This window comes from Vanessa cardui, chromosome 8 (assembly GCF_905220365.1).
Source record: "Vanessa cardui chromosome 8, ilVanCard2.1, whole genome shotgun sequence".
Classification (NCBI taxonomy): Eukaryota; Metazoa; Arthropoda; class Insecta; order Lepidoptera; family Nymphalidae; genus Vanessa; species Vanessa cardui.
Window position 1 is genome coordinate 11,489,183 of NC_061130.1, and position 25,628 is coordinate 11,514,810.

Here is a 25,628-nt window from a genome sequence, read left to right on the forward strand (position 1 = left end):
GTTATATATACAACTTCTCATTTCATTTGCAAAAGCTACTTATCCCTAAAACAGAGGGTTAAGGTGTTCTGTGTTGTTTTCGGTTATTCTTCGATGTGAACTATCTATCGTCATCCTTTTAATGCAAATAAAAGATCTTTTTACCATCTCAGGGGAGACATTTACCATAAGAATATAGTTAAATAAAAACAAATTGTCCTAAAAGAAATAACAACTAATTTCTTCTTATTATGTAGAAATAGTTTGTAGGAGGGAACTAGTTTGTAGGGAAGAACCCACCGATAAAACAATTTCCTATATCCTGTTATATTATATACAAATATAGTAAGTAAATGTATTTTTTTCTAAAATGTAAAATATGTCAGGAGACCTACCTTGCGTGATAACGCGCATCGGTCTCACTTCACGGCCTCCGGACGCGCGGCACTTTCACACGTTATCCATAAACAATCAATGAATTTCACCTACATTTCAGTATTCAAATTGCTAATAATGAAGATTCCGTTCCACCGTGAATGGAATATGATGGTGCTCGTTTCAGAACTAACGGTGATACGTACAGAGCTAAGAAGGACAAAGCTTATTTTGCAACGGATATCATTATATAAGCTCTCATATAATAAGTCATAATCAAAAGAGTCTTTACTGGATCCACAAAACAGCATAGTAAATCTAAGTATGAAAAAGGCGGCACTGCTTCATAATTTTTAAATTAAAGTTATTGAATGCAAGAAAAAATTAAATAGATTCTTCCACAATTACAAACGGTTTGTATGTACCCCAGAAGCAGCTTTTTGTTGATTGGATATTCTTTGCACTATATTCGAATATGTAACTTTTGCATTGCAGGAATATGAATTAAAACAGCTATTATACCCTAATTTTATCACTACTGTTCCAATATTTATGGATAGAAGAAACAAATGTAGTATTTATTTTTTACAAAAGAGGATACCGTTAAGCTTCAATTGAAATTTCTATTCAGTGTATTTACTACGTTTTAAATTGTTATTTTAATACATCAGTTTTTTCGTTTGTTTGTCGTGATTTATTAGGTATTTTCGCTCGTGATGTGACGTTGCATTTTATATAGACATGTAAGTACTTTTGTAGTAACGGTATTTTACTCGTAATTGACTAAAATACATGATTTACCGATTTGAGCGTATATTGCGTTACGTAAGTTCTCGACTGTTGTCCACTTATTCTTAACTAGGCTTAGGTAACTACTGCTTCTATTTTTATTCTGAAGATGAAATTCCGAACTTACATTTATCGTTATTTGTAACGTTATTTTTAATCTTAATGATAAGAAGTTAGGTTGAAAATGTCTTTAAATCAAAGTTCATTAAAAATGATTCACGTAATATTATAATGGTCCTTAGCTCTGATGACGTTACCTTGATTGAAATTTCTCGCTTAATTGGAATAAGAATTCCAATCGGTTGCATTTTTTTCGTTTTTCGTTTAACAAAACTTTTACTACTCGTTTCGTTTTCAGTTTGGTCACGCTTTCAATAATATCACCAAAGCAAAGATCTACTTAAGGTTTATTCGACAAATAGATGTTTGTAATCAGTGTTAACTGTAAGCGATATTAACATTTAATCGACGTACCAACCTCTATCAGCTATCACTATTATTCTCCTTATTATGTCGATTAGTTTCGATTTATAGCCCAAAAGTTAGCGTTTAAATCGAGCGTGAGATTTAACGTTAGCTAAACAATAACAAAAAATGTGTAATTTTATTAATGAAGATTGTCCAAGATGTTAAAGCAAATATTTGTGTTGACCATTACGTTTAAAATTGTAAATTATTTAAGACGAGAAATGCGTGTAAACGGTACGATAAGCTAGTGAAAGTACTCATTTACTGTTTTATCCAATCGCCTCAACTATTACATATAAACTGTATTGTTGTTATAAAAATATTAAAGTCTGAAGACGAAATGTATTAATTAATATTAAATCATCGCTAGTTGCAATAAAATAACGATCGTATTTCAAAGATGTAATAATTGCCCGTAATTGTTTTATTTCCTTGTTTTTTATCATTATTTTATTTTTCATTATAAACGAACAAAAGATTTCCGATTGCCGTTCTAGATGGAGGCCTCGTATAGTTGAATATGTAACATTAAGGTTGCGTCGGAAACAGTTAGCCAGCCATGCGTTCCCTAACGATCCATTCATGACTTCTGTTCCATAAACAGACTCTTAATGACTCTTGATATCAATATGCAATATCACATGTATCTCACATTACGTTACACAATAATCATCATTAAGGATGTATAAAGATTATGAGAGTTAATTAAATGTCCCACTTTTGTTCACTTAACTTTCATCCATGCGCGGTAACTTTACATGTATTCTTAATAGTCGAATGTTTACTTCGAAATACCGACACATGTACACGGCCTGAAGAGAAAGTACTAACTTTAGGTCACTAGCGTAAAACTATCTCCTTGTTCGCTTACATATTCGGGAAGGCACTCGAGTGACTAAAATACGTGATTGAAACCAGGCCAAAAGAAGGTGCCTAAACGAGAATTCCGTTCATCTCTTGACGACATACTAGTATCTCGAGCACCGATGTGAAAAGATTACGACGACGACGTAAAGAGACACGTAGGCAGGGCATTATTACTAGATAGATTTCCAAATAAGCTTTTATCATTTTCCCTGATAATATTCTTTCTAACAAAAAATGAGAGACCTTGCGAAAGTTTCCTTCAGTCGATAACCAAATCTTATAATGAATGATAATTACATAATCATTATTTTCGTTTTCGTATTTGTCGCCTCGGTGATCTAATCGTTGTTAATCGTGGAAAGTGTGACGTTCGATTGCATCTCTAGCGACAACTTCACCGTATGCTTATTCACTTCATCATTAGACGAATGTTGAAACAGCCCCGGGTAGACTGTGCGTCGCCTATTGTTTCTTTTCCTACATGGAATTAAGCAGAGCGCGACTTGAGGCCACGATGTCTTAACAACCTATGAGTCACCGAGGGCAATTTTACCATTATTTAACGTTTATTTCCCTGTCTATAGTCAACGGCTAGTGATGTATTTTTTCTATCGTTTACGAATCGAGTGAAAAAAACTTCCTGTCATAAATGCTTGAGTGCTCGAGGTCGTCGGCCATTCAAATCAATGTTAGTTTGTATTATTGCCATAGTCATATTATACAACAGATAAGTATTTGTGAATTTAATATTTTAGTAACATTTAATCGCTATGATTCCATGAATGGCATGAATGGTTCAATAGCCAAAGGTGTTTTGTCCAGAAAGCAGAAATTGTGAAATTCTAAATTTATTTATATTTTTGGTAAAAAATGTATTAGTGATATAAAATATATTATTAAATTATGTTATATAAAAATACTGTTATAAAGCCTATTTTTTTTAATTCTTTAACCAAACGCTTTAAATAAGAATAATTTTCCTAAAAGCTTTACTTCTGAGTGACTCGTACTGAGTTCTAAAACACAATATCATTATAATATATTAATGATAATGTTTCAATCAAATAAAAATAAAAATCAAAGTTGTTTAAATCTACGTTATAACTATCAGTTTATCAACCGACTTCCAAAAGGAGGAGGTTATCAATTCGTCTGTATTTTTTTTTTTTTTTTTTTTTTTATGTTTGTTACCTCATAACTTTTCACTGGGTGGACCGATTTTGATAATTTTTTTTTGTTTGAAAGGTAGTGCTTCCCGTGGGGTCCCATTTTTTTTATTTTTTTTTCCGATGATGGTATCCATGTGAAAACGACATAAGTCTTAAATTTGCATTACGTATATGCGCGACAAATAGGTGAATAACTGAAAATCACGTTAACCAATTTTGATAATTCTTTTTTTATTATAAAATATATACTTCAAGGGTAATTTGGTGAAAGTTTGGTAAGGTTCTGAGCACAAGATCCATGACAAAGTAACGGAACGGAAGGGAACGGAACAATTCTGAGGAGCACGTTAGCGATACTCGGTCGAATCTTTCATTTATTGGTTATTTGGATATTTGAGTCACCTTTCGTAATGTGGTTATGTTTATGTAATTATCATAGTCGAATATTATAATCAACTAGCTACGCACCCCGGCTTCGCACGGGTGCAATACTGATACTGAATATACTACAGAATTTGTTTATATACGATATCACATCGCAAACTTCTAAAATTATCAGTGTTTCTTTACTATATTGTTCATGTATTATATACACAAACCTTCCCCTTGAATCACACTATCTTTTAAAAACTGCATCAAAATCCGTTGCGTAGCTTTAAAGATATAGAGACAGAGAAAGCGACTTTGTTTTATACTATGTAGTGATGGAACACCTATACGGCTCGCAGTTAGGGTGCGATATGGGGCAGAATTTCTTACTATCTTTAATCAAATTTTGTGTATGTGATGTGATGTCATATGATGTACGAAATATAGTTGGTCTTTTTCAAAGTTTTTTTGCTGAGTTCGATTACAGCTCTTTCGAGGGATCCTTGTAGTTTACGCCGCGTGACGTATTAAATCCGCATTTTCGAAAGTCTATTTTTGCTTTATTCGCAAGTTTCCTTAGAAATTGTCCTCGAAGTAGTTTCTGACTCATATAAACGGAACGCTTAATCTATCCGTATTAAAAAAAAAATAGTTAGTCAACATCAGCTTCACTTAAAATCAAAAAATAAATAAAATTTTAACAAAAAGAAAAACCGACTTCAAACAAAACACTATTTTAAAACAAATGAATATGCACGAAAAAGTAATAAAAATAATTGCGTATTCAACATATTTTTTAGAGTCTTCCTAAGTTAAATGAAATGAAAAATATTAGACTACTTAAAAGTCGATTAACGATTATTAAATTATTGTTATATTGAAATTATTGTTATATTTGGAGTCGGTGTCAACCAATAAAACCCTACAGTATATGTATCAAAAAACAATACGGGAATACTTTAACAAATATGTTTTTTACAAATTACCTTTTACACAATAATATACTGGATCAATCAAGGGGCTCGTATCGCTTCTTTCTTTTGATTGTTGGGGCAAGGGCACCGTGGCTGACACCGGCTCCAAATATACCAATAACTATAACTACATGATATAATCGTTAATCGACTTTTAAGTAGTCTAATATTTTTCATTTCATTTAACTTAGGAAGACTCTAAAAAATATGTTGAATACGCAATTATTTTTATTACTTTTTCGTGCATATTCATTTGTTTTAAAATAGTGTTTTGTTTGAAGTCGGTTTTTCTTTTTGTTAAAATTTTATTTATAGCCATCAACTTGATGGCTTCAATCAACTACAACCACTTCCCTTATAGATTTCTCTGAATTTAATCCAAGTTTTCATAGAACTTAAGTTCAATGAAACAATAATTTATATGAATGCATCGACCTATTCGCAAGATATAATAAGTGGTAATGTTACTGAGTCATCTTCGACCTTTCCTGCGTCTAAATTTGCGTTTTGCGCTGTCAACGACCCGACTCTATTGATAATGCGAGCAATTTATAAATAAAATATTTACTTATTAAGATGAGACTTACCTGCACGCACACATACACGATTTGTAAAGATAATTTTTAAATCAATTTTATTTATATTTTATTCAATCAACGTGTATTAGTTTTATATATTGAGTTACAGAATCAAGTTATAATACAATACATATTCAGATAATGTGAAGTAACGTTCATACAAGTAAAGTAACCTTTTGAGTAACGGCACAATATTTCCAGATAAATTCTTTTAATATATTTAAATAATTCTGTATTATTTTTCATTTTATATATGACAACCAATTTTATCCCAAATGCCGATGATTTAAGCTTAAAATTAAGGAGAGGAGGCCTTAACAGAGAGAAATTCGCTCTTCTTAACTCCTGGCGGATAGTAAAGTCACCTGTTAAAGTGTCGATCAAAAAAACCAACTCAACTCGAAAAATAGTAGTACTCAATACTATTTTGAAGAAACCTTTCTCGCTGATGATTACGAACTAATACTTATTACAGTATTTTATTCGCATTTTACATTTTCTAATGTCTTAACGTTTACAACAGGTACATTGTTTTAGATTGGCCTCGAGTCGAACGGTATTTGTCGAAATGTTAATAGCTGTCGTGTCAAGGCGACTCTGTACATTTACTCGGATATTAAATTAAAAACGTATTTCATTTTTTATAATTTTTGTATATTAATTTGTTTTTTGTCGTCCTTATAAAGATGTTCAAGTATATTAGTCAAGTATGTCAGCTCATTGTAAGAACTAACTATATCTAAATTACTTGCGTCACTAAAAACCTACGTAGTTTGTCATTAATTATTTATATACACAATACACTCTGCTATTACAGCATACGAGCGTGTTTTTATTATTTATTAAAATAAACAACGAAAAGAAACGATGTATGTATGAGAACAACATATTGATTACGTACACTACTTACAATTATAAAATTCTTGCAGCAAATCATAGATATATGAGACAGTATTTTTGCATACATAGCAACCTATATCTATATATTTTATAGTGCCTGCCTTACCTGCCTTTGGGTAAGGCCGTCAGGGTATGGCACTCTGTACCAGTAAAGAGAAATACGTTGTATTGCCGTGATTTGTTTTAAACATTTACGCATTTCCCTTAAATGTATCTGATAATATAATTTCCAAATCGATAAATATAAAGAAACTTTTCTATGAAATATTTATTTAATGATAAAATGATAAATAACTTTTTATGTCTGCTCAAATAAATTCCTTGCTTGGCACACCTCGCGCTTTGTGCTATAAAGTTAAGGTCATGTTACACCGGATGACCTACCAAATCCGAAGGGAACGCGTGCTGAATGCCAACGATTGACAGTGCTTTGTACCCACCATCACAGTTCACCAGAGAATAAGACAATATGTATAAATATAAAACGTGTTCAGAGGAATATAGTTTTTATACTTATACCGATAAGGATCAAAAGTGCTCAACATAAAGCAGTGTAAGCCTTCGTAATATATTCGTGACCAAGTGTATGCACGTGGTATAAATAAACAATAACACGTAATTCAAAAAAGGTGTGTTACTTATTTTGGGCTTGAAATCTATAAGTAGTAAAAAATCTATTTAAAAGATTTTTATTAGTAAAAATATATATGAACATATAGCATTTTTATACAGCGTTAGTAAGCAGATGTGTAAATAAATAACTAATGATAAGCGGTGATCACTGCCCGTTGACTTTGGCGCCGTATATATTTTAATCTTTCCATAACCAATGCGCCATCTTGTAAAATATTGTGTCCCTCGTTACACTGGCTCAATCACTCTTCAAACCGGAATAGACAGTACCTATTTATTATCTACCTAGATGCGTTCGCACAAACTTCTAACACTAAGGTATACTATTGTATAATTTATGTCATAATTCTCTGAGTTTATCGCGATTACTAAAAACGTAATCATATGTTCGTTTACATAATCGCTGATCATTTTCACGGTCGATTGAGTGATTTGTATCTTTAATATTGTATCCATAATGTAACGACGTTACAAAATATAGTATACAACAACAATCCTTTGAGGAGAAGATTCGAAACATATTCCACCACGCTGTTCCAATGCGGGTTGGTGGAATATACATGTGGCAGAATTTTTATGAAATTAGACGCATACAGGTTTCCTCGCATTGTTTTTCTTCACCGCCCAGAACGAGATGATTTATAAACATAAATTAAGCACATGAATATTCAGCGGTGCTTGCCTGTGTTTGAACCCGCTACCATCAGTTAAGATGCGCGCGTTCTAACCACTGGACCATCTCGGCGCAATAAAGTATTCATTAGATCAAAATTCAATGCAATTGTAATATTTCAATGTCACACACCTGAACAGTGTTTAAAACGTGTTGATTCACTATCTGAGTCATGTGGGAGTATGCGGCGAAAAAATAACAATAAGTGAAGTGAATTATCAACTGAATATCAATGTCTGCCAGCTTGTATAGCTTGTTAGTGTCGTGACCTCAGAGTCAACAAAATTAAACGGATTATTAGACATATTATTGTAGTCACAATAAAAATAAATGATTAAACATTTATTCGTTTTCTGTTCAATATTAGAAAAAAACATCAGAATGTTAGTTTTTACTCAGACTTGATTTATATAAATAGTATCTACACAATCAAAGATATTATTTTTAGTCATGTTAAAACGATGGAGTTACTTGAGTTGTATTCTGTCCAGTATTTTATAATTTAAGTGAATCAGTCCATTTCTATTTGCGAATCCCTCTGACGTCACGTCTCCACACGTCTCATTGGATAAACTGATATGATGTGGAGGCACGATTTATAATTGGCATCATTAGTCATACGTTGGCATGATATGGTAACTTTGCACTCAAACAAGTTTTTATTTCCATAATATGATAATTGAAAATTGGTAAAGTACAAACCACTGCCTGTCAATGTAACTACGTCAATCTTCCTTGTGATAAGTAATAGCTAATAATGATAAAGCAGAAATTGACCAATGAAATTCAAACTAAAATGGATCAATAAAAATGCACCTTACGAAGATCAAACGGGCAGCTTTGATCATTTAATTCAAACTATGACGTCAGGACCTCGCCTTGCGAATGCCTGCGACGACCTTCACGAGACTGTAAAGATAGGTGCACAACTGGTCGGGCAACTAGTATTAGACGATGCTCCTTTATAACGTTAGCCAACAGATTTTAACAAACGAAGCAGAATATAAGTTATAAGTTATGACTATTTAATCATTGAACATCTTATAATAAGTCCATCGATAAAACCAAGATATTTCCAACGGTCGCACTTATCACACGTGATGTTTTTATAAGTCTCAAAACATTGTCAGGATAGGCAGATGTTAACAATTATAAAATGTTAAGTGTGCAGCTGCGGACGTCTTGATAATTGAGTCGGCACGCGCACTACCTGCTCTGGGCGTGGGGTAAGTTAATGCGTAGACACGAAGCAATTATAATCGTTATTACTTATCGGCGTGTGCTATGTGCTTACTTGTTTAGAATTATATTATAATTATCGACAATACCTCGGCCTGCAGATTACTCGAACGCTCAGTATACTAAAACATATATTAAATAATACATTAGTCACTAATATTGTCTTAGCGACGAGGCCGCCTCTGGTACATCTTTCTAGTTCATTTTAAGTAACTTTCGTTGGTGTGTTGTGATGGAACACACTTGTATAATGTTTTGTCCTATTAACGATTTTGTTTCATACGGAGCATAACAGCTGCTAAAGATCTGACCGGGCGAACGTGGTTTACAAACCGGATCATATGTTCGTAGATACGGGTTGCGCGTGTTTCCGAACGTGTAATGTCGGCTCGCTAAGTAGAGCATACTTGTACGTCCTTAGAGGTTCGATCTTTGCAAGGCAAAAAGATTACCTATCCGCTTATGGCCATTGATGAGAAACTGCAATTTCCGTTCGTTGGGACCGTTATGCGAGATAGAACGTACAACAGCAGCAGTAGAACGAATATAACAGATTCGAATGCATAGTTTGCAAATATTGACTAAATAAGAGCAAACAATATCTCTGAGCAAAAATAAGAGACAAAAAAATCTATACTTAGTCAAAAACAGAAAAAAAAAAAAAACTTAAATAAGGGCGTTATTTAATTTCATTAAATAAACCTTACTGTTTAACCGACACATAAAACCTAATACTTATATTAAACTTTGTAAATAAAAGACTCTCATAATGCCTCAAAAATTATTTTTTCTTGAAATGGTGATTTTTTTAAAAATAAAATCTTAAAATATGTCATAAATCAATATTAATAAGAATCCATTCAGTCTATTGAGCCAACAAATAAACATAACTTTTAACAGTTTTCACAATGACATTAGATTTCACCTGACTTTGGTTATTAGTAGACATGCACTGTATAAGAAATTTTCAGCGGTTTTTTTAGGACTAAAGTTATTAAGTCTCTTGTACTTGTGATTACATTGGCACACTTACCCTTCGTAGTGGAAGTTATAAAGACTACAACGTAAAACTCAATTTAAAGTATTTACATAAAATAATTAGTTATGTGTACATAACAACTTCAACGATCATTTATTCTTCACGTAATCCCACTAATTACATCTGTATTTTCATTATATTTCAAACATCTTTATCTACTTTTCAGCAACATTATAGTTTAGCACGAATTAAAAGTACGATTACTTTGAAACCTGCTCGAGTTTTGCCCGATTTACTCTCAAGTTTCGTAATACCTGATAAAGCATACATTCGATTGAATAAAAAGTAATCACGGTTGAGTAAGTTTACAAACTTGGCTAAAATAAGTGGACTGGATCGCGACCGTGGGTGGACTGGTCCCACGAGACCGATACGTTTTTCTAACGCCTTCGTGTATAACTGTTTCTAATGCTTGTAATTTCTAAGCATCTTGGTGCTACTTCCTCTATTATAATGTAACCTTATTTCATCGTGTCATCATCATTGTGAAATAATCTTGTATGGTCAAAATTCATGTGTATGTTCGATATACATCCGCGACCTTTTTTTAAACCTAAAAAAAGCTGTGTTTCGATAATCATATGAGTTATATTTTTGTATTAAAAAATCTTTGTATCGACGAATATTTGTCCCAGGAAGTTACCGACCAAATCATAATGGGTACTTTCTTCCGAGTCGTGTAAGTAATAAATAATATCATAACTCGTATCGTAGAGGCGAGGTATTGAATTCAAATTAGCTAGAACACGTGGGTGCAAGGGCCTCCTGGAGGCGCCGGCGCCGGTGACTACTATGATGCCTTAGGATCAAGTTACTATACCATTGTTGTAAACAGATGTATATAAATCAAAAAATCAGAATATACCTCCGTCTAGTAACTGCAATATTGTGACGGTTATGATATCTAGAATTTCGTCATATCGAAACACAAGATATGTGGCTAACCCAACCTACTTATTGTCTTCCGCGGTGAAAGAACATATTTTATGGTATAATATTCATGACGGTACATTATGTCCTACTTATTCGATATCAAAATCCCTAGTAAGTATACACAGTAAATAATTAGACATCAATTAAAGATTACTTATTTATTCGAAAGCTATTTGTTTGTGATTTCGACAATTTTATTGTTAACAGTTGAGCTTGAAATAGTTTTTGTTCCAACTATAGACTGATTCGTACACAATAGGGCGGACGTGGTGCGTTGTAATAAGGGTTTCCTTTGAACTAGCTACAATAACAACAACTCAAAACAGTTTGGTGTAACCGTCCGCTTACAAATGTGGAACTATTAGGTTTTCTTTCTAACGGATGTTTCGATCCATTGTTTTATAATAAGAGAACTCGATACCCAACAAATGCCTTCTTATAGTTTTTAAGACTCTCGTAATTTTCGTTTAGTCAGCCTGCCGTCTACGTTATGAATATGTTTATGGAATATGTTCCAAACCTTCTCCTCAAACGGAGAGGAGGCCTTTAGCCCAGCAGTGGGAATTTACAGGCTGTTGTTGTTGTTGTTTGTTGTTATTCAATTGTCATTTTTCAACTCTAATCATTAAATGAATATATTACTAAATAATAATATATCAATAACACTATTTGTTAATTAATGATTTTGTTAGCATTTTTTTTTTTATTTGAAACTATTTCATTTAGTTTGTCCAGCAAACCTAATGGGCCGTCAATGGTTAATTTAATCAAGCCGCCCCTTAGAAATCTCGTCTTAATAATCATAATTGAGTTAATAAAGAGGGGAAACTTTATGTGTTTTTAATGAAATATTCGTAATTATTTAATTGGATAAGTTATTAGAACTAGTCATCGTAAAACTACGTTTTAATTTATTTCGTAGAAAAACCGTGTCATTTGTTTCGTGGTATAAAATTGTATCTTCCATGGTAATGTAGGAATTGTACATCTTTAAACTTTCGTAGTGTAACATCACTATATGTTACATACGTTTTATGTACGTATGTATGTAAGTGAAGTCTGAAACAGTTGGAACGATTTTGATGGTTTTGATGTAGATGTTTAAATTGAATCTGTTATGTTTCACTGTTATCGGGATGCAAATAAAATTCTTATATCATCCGGGTGAAGTCAGCTAGATTTATATTATTATGTTCGGCTCATAAAAGCGCTCTGAATAATTTTGTACATTGTCCAACCTTTCGGCATAGTTAACTGTCGGCTCTTCGACTGGTCGCATTTTAAAACCCGATTTTTAATCGATACTATATATACGAAAGTAAGTTTATCATAGAAAATTTGTATTTATACAAGCAAGTCGTCTGTAGGGTTGTTCTACTTTTATATATTTTTCTTTAACTGTCTAGAACTATGTACACATCCAATAGAGTTGTATTCATAAATGTAAAATATAAAATGGATGTGGGAATGTCAAATATGGCTCCAAAGTGTCATTGCTAATAATTATATGATTTTGAATAACTTTTACCTTAAACTCGTGTTAGTATCGAAACAATCGAACTGCGCTAATGTAATATAAAGTAACAGCCACTATGTGTCCTACTGCTGAGCAAAGGCTTACTCTCCCTTTGAGAACAAGCTATTAAGATACGGTTTATATCTTATCTGTGTGATGAAACCTGCATTTGTCTTCTTTCAAATGTTTATCAAACAAATGATCAATTAGTGTGATTTTATAGCAAATGGCAGATTCATATACCTATGATTACCATCTGTCTATTCTTTAGTAGATAATTTGTCCTCTACCAATTTACTTATTAAAATATTATCATAAATAATATTATATTACTCGGCACTTTATTTAGTAATGTATATCTGTAATGAGAAATATACAGTTATAGTTTCAATCATTCTTATTAATTGATATATTTGTTTCTAGATCAATGCTCATCGAAATTGCTATTTAACAATAGATATTTCACACCATTTATCGGCTTTATAAGAAAAATATTTGTATTCGTTATCGTTCATTAAAGTGCGCTATAATCTTATCGGTTCATATGCAATTGTTAGTGGGATATAATTTTGTAATTGCTTTAAGTTTTGTAATGAAATATACTATATACTATTTGTAGGAATAGACTATATTTGTTGCACGTTATATAAATAAACTCAACCTATGTTTCTTTGACTAAACATACACAAAGACATTTGAAACTGTCTTTAAAATGTATTTCCAAATTCGTAGGTTGAACAACGGTTGTTTCGATATTTCATTGATATAACGTCAATTTAAAAAAGTGTAGTAACAGACTGTACATATCCCACAGCCGGACTAGGCTCTTATTTTGAGAAAGGTTGAATCTTATTCCATCACGCTGATAGATTTCCATCCGACATATGCAAGTGTAACTTATCATCACTAAATACGAAGTAAATTAGAAAAACCAATTAAGCACATGACAATGCACATGAGTAGTGCCTACCCGAGCCATCACGGCTCATAATTAATTATTTAATTAAAAAATACTTATCTGAATTACTAAGTCTTATGAATTGCAGAAAGTAAGAATCATTTGCATATAACGTCTATTGTGTGTTAATTATACCTAAAGCTTGTAACTCATATAGCCCACTCCAAGGGCAGAAGTATATCAACAAATCTTAGATTTACATATTCCGAGCATTTAATAATAGCTTGCTATGTAATAGATTACAACAATTATAAATGTCTTTTTTTATAATGTATTATGCAACTACCAAGCCGAAATGGCCCAGTGAATAGAACACGTACATCGTAAGCGATGGTTGCAGGTTCAAACCCAGGCAAGCACCTGCACTGCACTGAAATTTCATGTGCTTATTATTATTATTTGTGTTTATAATTAATATCGAGCTCACTAGTGAAGGAAAACAGTGTGAGGAAACCTACATGTGTCTAATTGCATCGAAATTTTCCCACATTTCAATCCACTAAAAGAACCTGCTGCTCAAAGGAAGAGGAGGTCTTAGGCCAGCCATTAGGAACTTTACAGGCTGTTCCTGTTATGCAACTAACTATGTACAATACATATATCCACTTTGATTATACTTCTAAGATTCTGTATACACATTCGCCGACATTCAAAACGCAATTTTTACAAATCCATAATGGAACCATAGGTTAATTTAGTACTGGAGCATTATTGTAGATTTATAGATTCGCGGACAAATTTGCTGTTGGTCTTTCTTTATTATAAAAAAAAAAAAAGAAAATGGCGTGGTTCAAATTTGTTTCAACACGCAACGAGTTTCGCACGAAATTTTCCTTTACCGTTTAACACAAGATAATATCAAATACAAGTTAACCGCTTGCAGAAGCCGTTTCATCTCCATATTTGAAACCACCTTTAAAGTATTGCATAGTTTTCCATGTTGTTGGCAATTTTCTGTTTCGTAATATTATGAAAATCGATTCGTAACTCGTAATATACTCACTTGCGGCCCATTAGAAAACTTAATCATTCTGACAACCGCGTGACCTGCTAACCAAGTTAACATATTATTCTATGTATGTAAATATAAATATTAATGGATGATGACGAGACTCAATATAAATACAATTTTATTTTGCGTTTTACGATGTACTCAGCGCTTCCATCGACAAATATTAGATATCGATTATGTCATAAAATGTTATATTTAATCGATACTAATATTATAAGTAACAGACTATCTATTCCTCTACGCTTTATGATCAAACCATAAAAACCGAACTTGATGTAATTTTGTATGGTTTTTTTTATCTAAAAAACTAGTACTTATAATATTTATAATATATATTTTCACACTAACTATTGACTACTACACACGATCATTACTTGAAATGACGTGGTTATGTACATATATCTGTCTTTTAACGCGTAATTCAGATTTGCATTCGAATTATGAAATGTGAATTAATTAAATTGAGTCGTAATTAAGTAAATATAATTTGATATGTCGACGCACACGTAACCTCGTTCACCGTCTTGACGCTTGGATTAACTTTTAATATAAATATTTTCGCGTCTCGCGTGAAAACGCATTAAGCTGTCACTCGACGCGCCATCTTGCGATATTAAAATACCAATATGGATATCATTATGGTTCGTATAATTTGGGAGCAGCATGGATATCGTGCGTAGCGAAGTTGAAATACTATTCGACTAATGTCCATTACGTGCTATCATGTTGGTATGATCGCATTTCCATTTCTACCGGAGCGTGGAAGATGTCAATACGCACTTTCCCTCTTACAATACACAATACGAGAACCGATTTTATCTCGAGTCTATCGAGGTGATGCTAATTATATCATTTTTAATTATTCAAGAGGAATCCGTACAGTCGACTACAGAAAAATAATGTTTCCATTTTTAAAATGTGTTAAGAATTACGTCTTAAATTTTATATTTCTTTGTTTGTATTTTATTAGTAAAAATGCAATACTTACACGTGTTTGATTGCATTCCAAATTACTACTTTTCTTTTCGATTAAACTTTCAGTATCGAACACGAATCAGATTAATAGTAATAAATATTGATATGAATAGCAATTATCATTGCCATCATATGATGAATTGGTTCCGTTATAGTATCTTTTATGAACCTAACCTAGTCGTTAAGTAGGACAAATTTATTTAAGCACCACATAAACTCTAACATTACCTATTAACGTATGTGGGCGTAACGGTTTATTGGTTTTGATAAAACAGGTTTCTGCAAAGTGAACCTTGATATAAGTTTCATGTTGGTGCTTCTATCTGTGAGAAATATATAGAGTTAATAAATCTCTAAAGAGGCCGAGACTACGCATGGAATGTTTTATGTTAAGATCTATTCTCTGTTGATATATTTATTGTTATTGCACGTGAAATAAATAGTTGTAAAATGTGACACCTAAAAAATCTGCTGAGTTTTTGCCCGTGCTGATATTTGTTTTTATTTTTTGGTATTTTCTTGGAACCTAATACCAGAATAACGTGTTCATGGAAGACTATTGGTCAATTTAATGATGAGAGACATAATAGAGCTGATCTAACACAAGAAGAACAAACATATGTGCTGGATCTGTATTGGTTATTTTTAATATACAGAGACAATGTCTTTTATCGGATCGAAACACCAACAATTTTTCATTTTAATGGTTTATCTGAGATAAACGTAAGTGGCGTAGCTATCGTAGGGCCAGGTGGTGCAGTGCACCAGGGCCCCGGAGTTCAGGGGGCCCTCTAAACAAAACCTTAACCTTCTGAAGCTAGAAAAACAGAACCCTGCGCACTAGGTTTCTTAAGAGGGATGGGAAAGAGAAGGTGAGGGTCTGATTATTTTTCTATGCATCGGGGCCCTTCCTAACCTGGCTACGCCACTGTTTATCTCCTGTGTATAAATATATCTACTAAACGGAATTTCAAGTAGTCACACGGCTTTGTTGATAAATATTTTTAAATTTATAACATATACTATCGTCTTGATAACCCTTTCTATGTATGGTTTGCGATCAGGACTATGTGGTGTATCAGGTTACTTTTATGGGTCAGCAATTATATTATAAAAACTATACTAACATACGTCGAACTCTTTGGTGTTTTCTAATGAATAAACGTTCAATTAATGTAATAAACTTAAATTTCGAACTTAAGTGACTACTTCATGTAAACAAAATATGTAGATATAAATCGCCCGCTTGCTCTGATGCCACTTAATGTGTATCGTCGCAGCATGTTTCTCTTCCCTAGCAGTTTTCCTTTTATTAACTAGTCGAGTACTCTCCTAGCTAAAGTCTTGCACTTCACTTTGCTCGCAGCCCTTTCATATTACCTACCTCTTAAGTTTCCTTGAAGTACAAAATTGATACCTGTGTAGTATAAGCGAACCAATAATTAACTAGCACTACCACGTTTTAAAGTAACTGAATAAATTAAATATTCTTTTATAGTGTATGCATGTCAAACTATAATTAGTTTTCACAGACCTTGTACAAGTTAAGAAACTGTCTATTTGGAAATGTAATGACAGTTTATGTTGACGTTTACGTTGTAAAGGCACTTATAAAAAAAAACTGAAGTAATCTATGTCGACTTTAGCGAGCGCTTACATTTTTATACGAGTACTTTAGTTAATTTAAATGTACCTGAAATGATTCAACGGAGAAGAATCATGTGGCTTAAAGACGAATGGGAGGCTTGTTAACGTAAAATACGGATAAATCTGGTATAATGTTATTTATTGACACTCCTGTCCTACATAAAAGTCGTGATCTTTCTGCATTCTTGACTAACGCAATCGAAGACAACGCGGCGGAAGGTCGCTCCAACCAAGTAGTTCTATACATTCTAATAAATTTCTTAAACAAAATAAGAAAATCACAGTACAATATTTATATATGGAATTACATAAATACGTTAATAATTAACTACACTGAAAATTTTCCTCGAAAGACACGCAGCCTTGTTATTTCTACTTTTCGACTTGTTTCACGCAGAAGGTCTAATAATCTGCAATATAATTTGACATGCGGTACCTTTCCTTGTCAAAATATATGTAAATCATGAAATTTATATAAACTGTCATTTACGACATTTTATTAATAATCTATTATAATTATAAATCCGTATACACAAAGTAAAAAATTATTGGCTTACTCATGTTCATAGAGTTATTTATAATTTGATTAAAAGAAATCTGCTTATCATGAATACCAGGTATATTAAGCTCAAGATAAATTTCACTGCTAATAGCTACCGGCTCAGTTCTCAATAACAATGCGGTCATATTGTCTTGAATTACTCGCTATTAAGTACCGGGACTTTGTACAGTTATCAATCAGGGTGCCATTCAAACAATTTCGCAATAATTTAAGACGCCATTTCTCCCTAAACAGACAATACATAGAACAGATTGATTGCACCTCGACCAAGGGCATTCGTCAAACGAATGATGAAGATTGAACTTTAAAAATTGGCAATTTGTAAGTAGATGAAAATCTACCACTTATGTATGAAATAGCATGATGAAATATGTTAATAAACTTATCCTCAAACAAATAAAAGGCCCCAGCTGCGGGGCATCTATAAGCTGTAATTTTACATTTGAATTTTATTTACATCGCATATTGCTGATATTTCTTGTTAAATTAAACAATACTCTTAAGATCATAAAACTTTGGTGGATAAGACTACGTCACTAACTCGTCAGATATCTTACTACCAAACAGCGATATTTATTATTGTTATGTTCCAGTATACATGGTGAGAAAGCCAGTATAATTACAGACACAAGGGACATAACATCTTAGTCAAGGTTGCATGTATGGTGGATGTAGGTTCATATAGAAATATGAACCTACATCAGACCCTGGAACCATATCCTTATGCGGTGGACATACTACCCTGTATCAGATCGCCTATATACCTATCTGTCTATTAAAAGAAAATAAAAATTACTATAAACACATCTTTTTCTTGTTTGGCACCATACCAATAATGTGTCTTTCTTTATATTACAGGCCAGCCTTCGTCAGTTAGATCTCTCGCTCCTGTCGGAGCTGTGGTCCCTCAGCGAAGCGATGGCATCTTGGCGACGTCAGCTCGAGCGCGGCCCGCGGCTCCGCCCGGCTCCTCCGCCCCCGCCGCCGCCGCACTATCTCAGAACATAAATATATCTATTAACAACTTAAGAAACATTTAATTTAAACCCTCCCTACCAATAGACTGTAATTTTAAAAAGTAATAAACACCCAACATGGTAATTTAACATGAACTTTTAACTATTATATTTAAAGCGTGTTTTATAGTGACGATTAAATTTACATATACTGGCACATAGTTCATCCAATCAAATACTCGAGAGTAAATCGAATATTAAAGACATTCGATTCGTTTTTATTCCCAATATAATATATAACTGCAAATACATTAATATACTTAACTCGAAAAGACGATTTCTCTTTTATACACCTATACTTTTGCAACGATGCACTCTACATTAAAAGTTGCATCATTTCAAGACAAGTTAATCTAAAAGTCCTGATTGCTTTGTAAGATTTAAAAGCAGACAATACATTGTATGTGTGTATATCGGTAATAATAATAATAGACACTGACACTGATATTAAAAATCGATATATTTTACTTAACTATATTGTATTTATTTAATAGCATTTTATTAGTATTTTTCCAAAATTAATTTATTTCTTACCTTTGTCGATGCAATGCAATACAATATGTATTATTCTGTTTTAAATTACCATTATAAGAGCAGAATCAGATATTCATTATATTATCTAAAATTCATAATAGTTGTCTAATACAATTTAATTATATGTTTATGGATTTGAATACATACTGCAATTATATTATTTATTTTTATCTCTTATGTATCAGTATTAGTTGATGTTATAAGAACGGTCTTTATAAGGTTAACAAAGTAGACAGAAATAAGTTTATCGGTAATAGGTACCTGATATTTATATATTTTAAGAAACAAAAAGTGAATAAAATAGTGCCGCAACTTCATAATCTTTAATCGTCTTATATAAATTTAGACGTGTGTTGTGTATAAAATGTGTGTGGATTGTATAGTTAATTTTAATTAATTTGTTAAGTATTGATTTTTAATTAAACAAATATGATTAATTATTTAGTTTTGACTTTACCTTAAAATTAATTATTTGACAACCTTTTTTCTAGACTTTTTGGTTACAGACCAAAAATTAATCAATTCTAATTGAATTTCCTCTTATCTTATTCTATGTAGTTATATTTTTAATGTGATTACATAACTACTAAAACTGAGACTTCTACCAATCTATGTAGCCAATAACATTTATATATTTCATTCTTCGCTCATAGATTTTTTTTTATATTACATAGCAAGACTAATACCTATAATAACATAATATTTTTAATTGTTATTATTAGAATACCGAATTTGGTTCAATTCATGCCATGAAATTCCTTGAAAATTCATCACAAACAAGATGCGAAATGATCGTCGGCGATTTCAGAAGATAACCAATAGCCGCCACAGCTAGTATCGGGATACTTGGCGTGGATATTCGAGCCTTGGTCAGTTCCGCGGTCTATTGGAACGCAAAGCCAAATTGGCATCAAAAAAGCTCGGTGTGCTCAGCAAGCCAAGACAGTATTTCACGCCGGCCCATCGCCTATAACTATACAAGGCGCAAATTCTGCCCCACATGGAATACTGCTCTCACCCATGTGTGGATGCTCCTAAGTACCACCTCCTTCCATTTGAGCGTATCCAATGCAGAGCGGCTCGAATTATCGACGATCAAGCCCTTTTCGACCTGCTTGATCCTTTGGCTTTGCGTAGAGATGTTAGATCATTCTGCATCGTCTACCGAATATTTCACGGAAAATGTTCGGAGGTATTGTTCGGATAAATACCGGCTGCTGAATTTCACCTTCGGACATCTCGTCAAAATTCAAAGTTTCACCCGTACAACCTTGATGTCCGAAAATACACAACAGCGCGATATTTAAGACATTTTCTACCTTGAACAGATACGACTTCGGAACCTTAAAAAAAGAGCGTACTCCTTCCTTAAAGGCCGGTAACTCACCTGCAAGCCCCGCAGATGTCCATGGGCGGTGGTAATCACTTTCCATCAGGTGAGCCTCGTGGCTCGTTTGTATGTATATAATTCGTCTATACCATAAAATAAGTCGTCGGTTGTCTTTTAAATAAATGTGTATAAATTTTGTATAATTTTAATATATTTATGGTTATCTTAAAATAAACCTGTTGCTTTTTTTTCTTGGAGCACGAAACACCCAATTTGAAACCGTGGCTACGGCCCTACTTTATATTGATGGTTTGGAGATAACACTGGCCTGACAAATTTCAACCATCATAGCGGTAATTCTCAAGAGAGATCATCCGACATCATCGGACATATTACAACATATTGCAAGCGTATATGCAAATCCGCAAAATAATGCTCTCTCTATTTCCTCACACATGATCTAATACGACTATATAATGGTATCGAGTAATGGTAGTTGCAGCAATAAGTTCAAGCGCAGCTTTAGCGACCTATAGTAGAGAAAAATTAGATTTGCTACAGTTTTGTATTGGCTGCACCTAATAACATAGTTCTCTTTAATTTGTTCTATTGTATTCCCGCCATATTCAAAAATACTCATTAAAGACTCAATAAAGACGATATTATAAGCTTATAATAGTATAAAAAGATGAAAAAATCAAATTTATCGACAGTCGAAAAATTAATCAAAGAAATGCAAATAAAACTTTTTTTGAGTCGGATATAATTATTTGCGCCTGAATAAAAGACAATTCAAAGCTTTCAGAAACAGATGACTAAAGTAATTTTAATGTATAGATCAACTTAAATCGAGTCGTACAAATTCGTTATTTATTTAAATAATGCGTATTTTTATTTCTAATTCTAAATCATTCTGATATAATATTTACCGAGTCGTTAAAATAAAAACAAAAATTATATTTCCTCGTGTGCGATTTTCTGACCATATGTTCTGAACGGACGTTAATTCTGTAACTTTTTAATAAACTATGAGAAAAAAATACAAACCTAAATTCCGTTCGTTGTTTCGATATTTCGTTGGGTAATTTTAGTTCATGAAATTATGTTATATATAGTCTGTAATTTATGTTGTCTGTGGATCGTAAAAGCAAAGCTCTATTTTGTTTTGACTTTCTGATTTGAAGTCTAAACTCGGAATCTAAAACCTGAATGTAATTTTAATAAAAGCGTATCCAAGTCTTTATTGCCGAAAGAATATATTTTAAGAATTATAGAGTTTTATATGTTAATAAATAGTTGCGACCGATGTCAGAAACTTCTTTACAAGGAAATCAATCCCGTAAGGAAGAGCAGCCGTCCAAAATACCGGAGTCAGTTAAGGTTAGTACCAATCAAGAAATAATTTAAAAATATATTTATTTAATCTCTGATTGAAATTAGTTTTTACATTTAATACACCTTCAGACTCATAGGACATGTATTGCGTTTCGTAGCTCATCATCATAGCATCGCATCATTATTGAACCATTACATAGCTATTACTAACAATTAGTTATTTTATTTATCTGTAACTGAAATAAATGTTGACTATTTTGCAGAAAATAATATCAATGGAAAAGGAAAACGAAACAAATGCCAATCGAAAGTCTCGAATTGATCTCAATGCACTGCCTACACGCCAGTACCTCGACCAAACTGTTGTTCCTATATTACTGCAAGGCCTATCAGCCCTTGCAAAAGAACGTCCGCCAGATCCAATAAATTATTTAGCCGCTTATTTATTAAAAAATAAGAATACATTTGACAACAACAACTCTGGGTCAAATAATAATGCTCCACAAAATCCTCAAACGTAAGATTAGAAATAGTAACCTAGGTTAATATTATATTATTCCACTGTTAAAGTATATTGATTCTAGAATTCTCTGAAATCAATCAAAACATTGTCAATATATTATTAGTAGCCTTTAGTGTTTAATTGTATATTTATAGCAACAAGACTCACTGAACATTGTCAACAAAACTTATGAATTTCAATTCTGAAGATTTCTTTCAAATATATGTTTGCTCTGCTGATTGTTTTTTTCATGTTTATGAATTTATCAATGAATCCTTTATTTATTAAACTTAATAGATAATTGTAAATTTATTTCATAATTGTGGTTAAAACAATCATTCCTAACACATATTTTTAATAGATTAAATTAATTAAAAACAAATAAGCTTTTAATTTATAAAGTACACAAAACAAAAACAATATAACTATAATGATTAGTGTGTATCAAATCATGATGAATAATTGTAGTTATTTAATAAATATAATCTAATTTGTATTTTTTTTTGCAATCTTCATCCCTAGTTTTATTGAGCACATGTTGTGAGCACAAATGTCACAATACTGATACATTCTGATAATAGAAAAGTCTGCTTTCTTGAGTGAATTGGTCTGTATAGATTAGGAACTAAGATGTTTTGTGTCTTGTGCAAGTAGTTAATGACAATGGTTGACTCGCACTTTAAATCGGAACACAATTGTTGCTGTTTTATCAGTAGAATATATGATAAGAAGGTGTTCTCTTCTTAGAAAGGCTAGCACAAAACTCTAACAACAAGTATTGGTAATATATTCACAAATATTGTTATCATAAATAAAGATTAATTAATGAAAACTTGCCTATATTTCATAATATAGAGAAACAAATGCATTGAATTTGTAAAGCTAAGGTTTATCTACTCTACTTCTTTTGTGTAATTGTATATATAGATATTTTGTATACCAAAAACAATCGATAATGCAATGTTATCTCCAGAATAACTTAATTTGACCTTTATAAAGTATCATTATTTTTGTGATATTCAAACTTAATAGCTAACAAGCAATTCATATTTAAGGTGTTATTTTATATACTGAAGATTAAATAACCAATTTTAAAAGGAAGCAACTTCACTTTAATGTATTAATAATTTTTTTTAGTCAAATAAAGTAAATGGAGAACAATAAATCAAGTTTCATGTTAGGTAATTAGATTTTTTTTTAAATATGCTACTTGTCCTACTCACTATAAGGTTTATTCGTTAGCGCCTTAATTAAGTATCTAATATTAAAGTCAAATAAACAGGCACATTTTGTTTATTCATTTTCGGTTGACGCAATGTTACTAATCTAGTGCAAATTCAAATAGGTAAGTATTTTATAAGTTTTATTTTAAAATATAAAGGTGGTTTGTTTACAGTTTCAACAAAGCAGTAAAATTATTCTTTTTGTTCAGCTTCTTCCAAAAACTGTTGGCGATGAAGAAGCCAAGAGTCATTGTCGTCACCACCCTCCTCTCCTACTATTGATGGTGGCTCGAAACGTAACACATCTGTCTCTATACTTGCTGCAGCTAGAGAGGGTATGGAGTCGTGCACGGGAAGCGGGACTGGTTCAGGGGGTAGGAATTCTGCCATATACGCTGTTACGTTGCGAGCACGCCATACTGATATTTTACCTAGAATATTTTTTAAGTATATGTAAGATTAAAATGTATAAGTCACTTTGGAGCTCATATAAATAAGACATATATGACAGATATTATTTTAGCCTATTACCTAATGTCTCGTCTATCTCGATTTCTTCCTCGCCCTCTTCTAATCTGTCACTTTTTGCTACTTTTTCTTCCTTTTCTTCTTCACCTTCTCCAAATTCTTCAGCGTCAGGATCTTTTATTAGCAAGTAGAAACCATGTTGCATGCAATTTGTATCAAACACAAAACATCCTGGGCCTTTCGGCATTCCTTTGTGCCAGGAACCATGGAATCGGACTCTGGGATACATGATCTGTCCCGGACCTTCAATAACGCCCTCTACCCACGTACCCATAAACTTTATCTATAATTTAAAAAACAAACACTAAACATTTTAAGTTTGATCAAATGATGTAATTATATTATGTTTTCTTAATAATTTGGGTCAATTTACGATTTTACCTGATTTTCTGCATAGAAATATGTTCCCAGGCCATGACGTTTGCCTTTAAACCAAGCCCCTTCGTAAATATCACCGTTTGGATAATAATAAGCTCCGAACCCGTGCTTTAAATCATGTCTCCAGTCACCTTCATAGCGCGATCCATCTGGATATGTCATCTGACCTACTCCATACTTCATAGCATGACGCCATTCTCCTATTAATGGTCTTTAAAACTTAATCACTCTTAAAATCAATAACTTGTATTTTATCATAAATAAATAATAATACAAATTACCAATTTAAAAAGGAAACATTTAAGGGTTTTGATAATAATTAATTAAACATGTAGATAAACCTTCATATCGAGCTCCGTTCTTAAACACGTATAAACCTTTTGCATTTCGCATTCCTTGATAATAGCAGCCCTGATAAAAGTCTCCATTTGGAAGCACAGCCCAGCCTTCACCATGCCGTTCTCCTTCGACGTTGCGGCCACCTACGTATACCTTCAAGCACAATCATACATCTTACGGGTTTGCCTCTAATTTTTGTATAGGCGAAAAGTATTGTAAATAAAAAAGTAAATATTTAGTTGGTATGTATAATTTTAGTTTAGTGATTATTTTTTATAGGAAATACATATATTTTATATAAAATAAATAATATTCACTCCAATAGTATCCACATCTTCAGGGCCTTCTCCTTTCTCTTCAGCCATTGTATTCGAAAACTTTTGACTATTCAATAGTTGTAAACAATATTATGTCTTGTTGGTGTTCGATTAAAAACTTCATCTCATATTAAATACAGATATGTATAGGAATAGGAGGAACTACGATCATGTAGTTTTTACTATAAATAAATCCTCCTTTTGTTAAATATTAATGTAGTAAATATTATGAATGTCATTCAATGATCTTGAATAATAATATTTGATATTTTACAAAATGAAATACAAAATAGACATTCGATCTAGATATATATATATAGGTATATAAATATAAAATAGCGTTTCTTTGTCAGTATAAGTTTCTGTACCATTTATTCGATTGAATTGCAACGTTGTATGTTAATTATTCCTGTCGACACTTGCGTGAAGGTTTCCGCACTATTATAAAGGTGGCGCGCAAGTCGTTTTATT

The 25,628-nt window shown here is 32.3% G+C and overlaps 2 protein-coding genes and 1 long non-coding RNA gene across 4 annotated transcripts in view; 2 read left to right on the forward strand and 1 right to left on the reverse strand.

The window, feature by feature from the left end:
- Positions 1-19,649, forward strand: part of LOC124531735 (probable serine/threonine-protein kinase DDB_G0283337) — a 39,804-nt gene extending 20,155 nt beyond the window's left edge. Inside the window, exon 4 of one of the 2 annotated variants that reach the window (XR_006966604.1) lies at positions 18,514-18,680. Coding sequence is in view for 1 of the 2 variants with exons in the window: in XM_047106247.1 (XP_046962203.1) it covers positions 18,514-18,663 (150 nt within the window). In the remaining variant the exon portion in view is untranslated. Of the gene's footprint in view, positions 1-18,513 lie in introns of both variants that reach the window. The other variant, XM_047106247.1, reaches the window with a different exon arrangement.
- A 1,976-nt stretch (positions 19,650-21,625) lies between these two features.
- Positions 21,626-23,657, forward strand: LOC124532063. The gene is made up of 2 exons (XR_006966620.1): positions 21,626-21,915; positions 22,134-23,657. It is a non-coding gene; the product is annotated as an uncharacterized LOC124532063 (long non-coding RNA).
- Positions 23,658-23,682: 25 nt separating this feature from the next.
- On the reverse strand, positions 23,683-25,205 carry LOC124531788 (radial spoke head 1 homolog). Its single transcript, XM_047106315.1, has 5 exons — positions 25,158-25,205; positions 24,843-24,993; positions 24,505-24,701; positions 24,127-24,406; positions 23,683-24,026 (listed from the first exon to the last, which is right to left on the reverse strand). Exons 1-5 carry the CDS (start codon positions 25,203-25,205, stop codon positions 23,788-23,790), a joined length of 915 nt encoding a protein of 304 aa, XP_046962271.1. The 3' UTR covers positions 23,683-23,787.
- Positions 25,206-25,628: the final 423 nt, after the last annotated feature.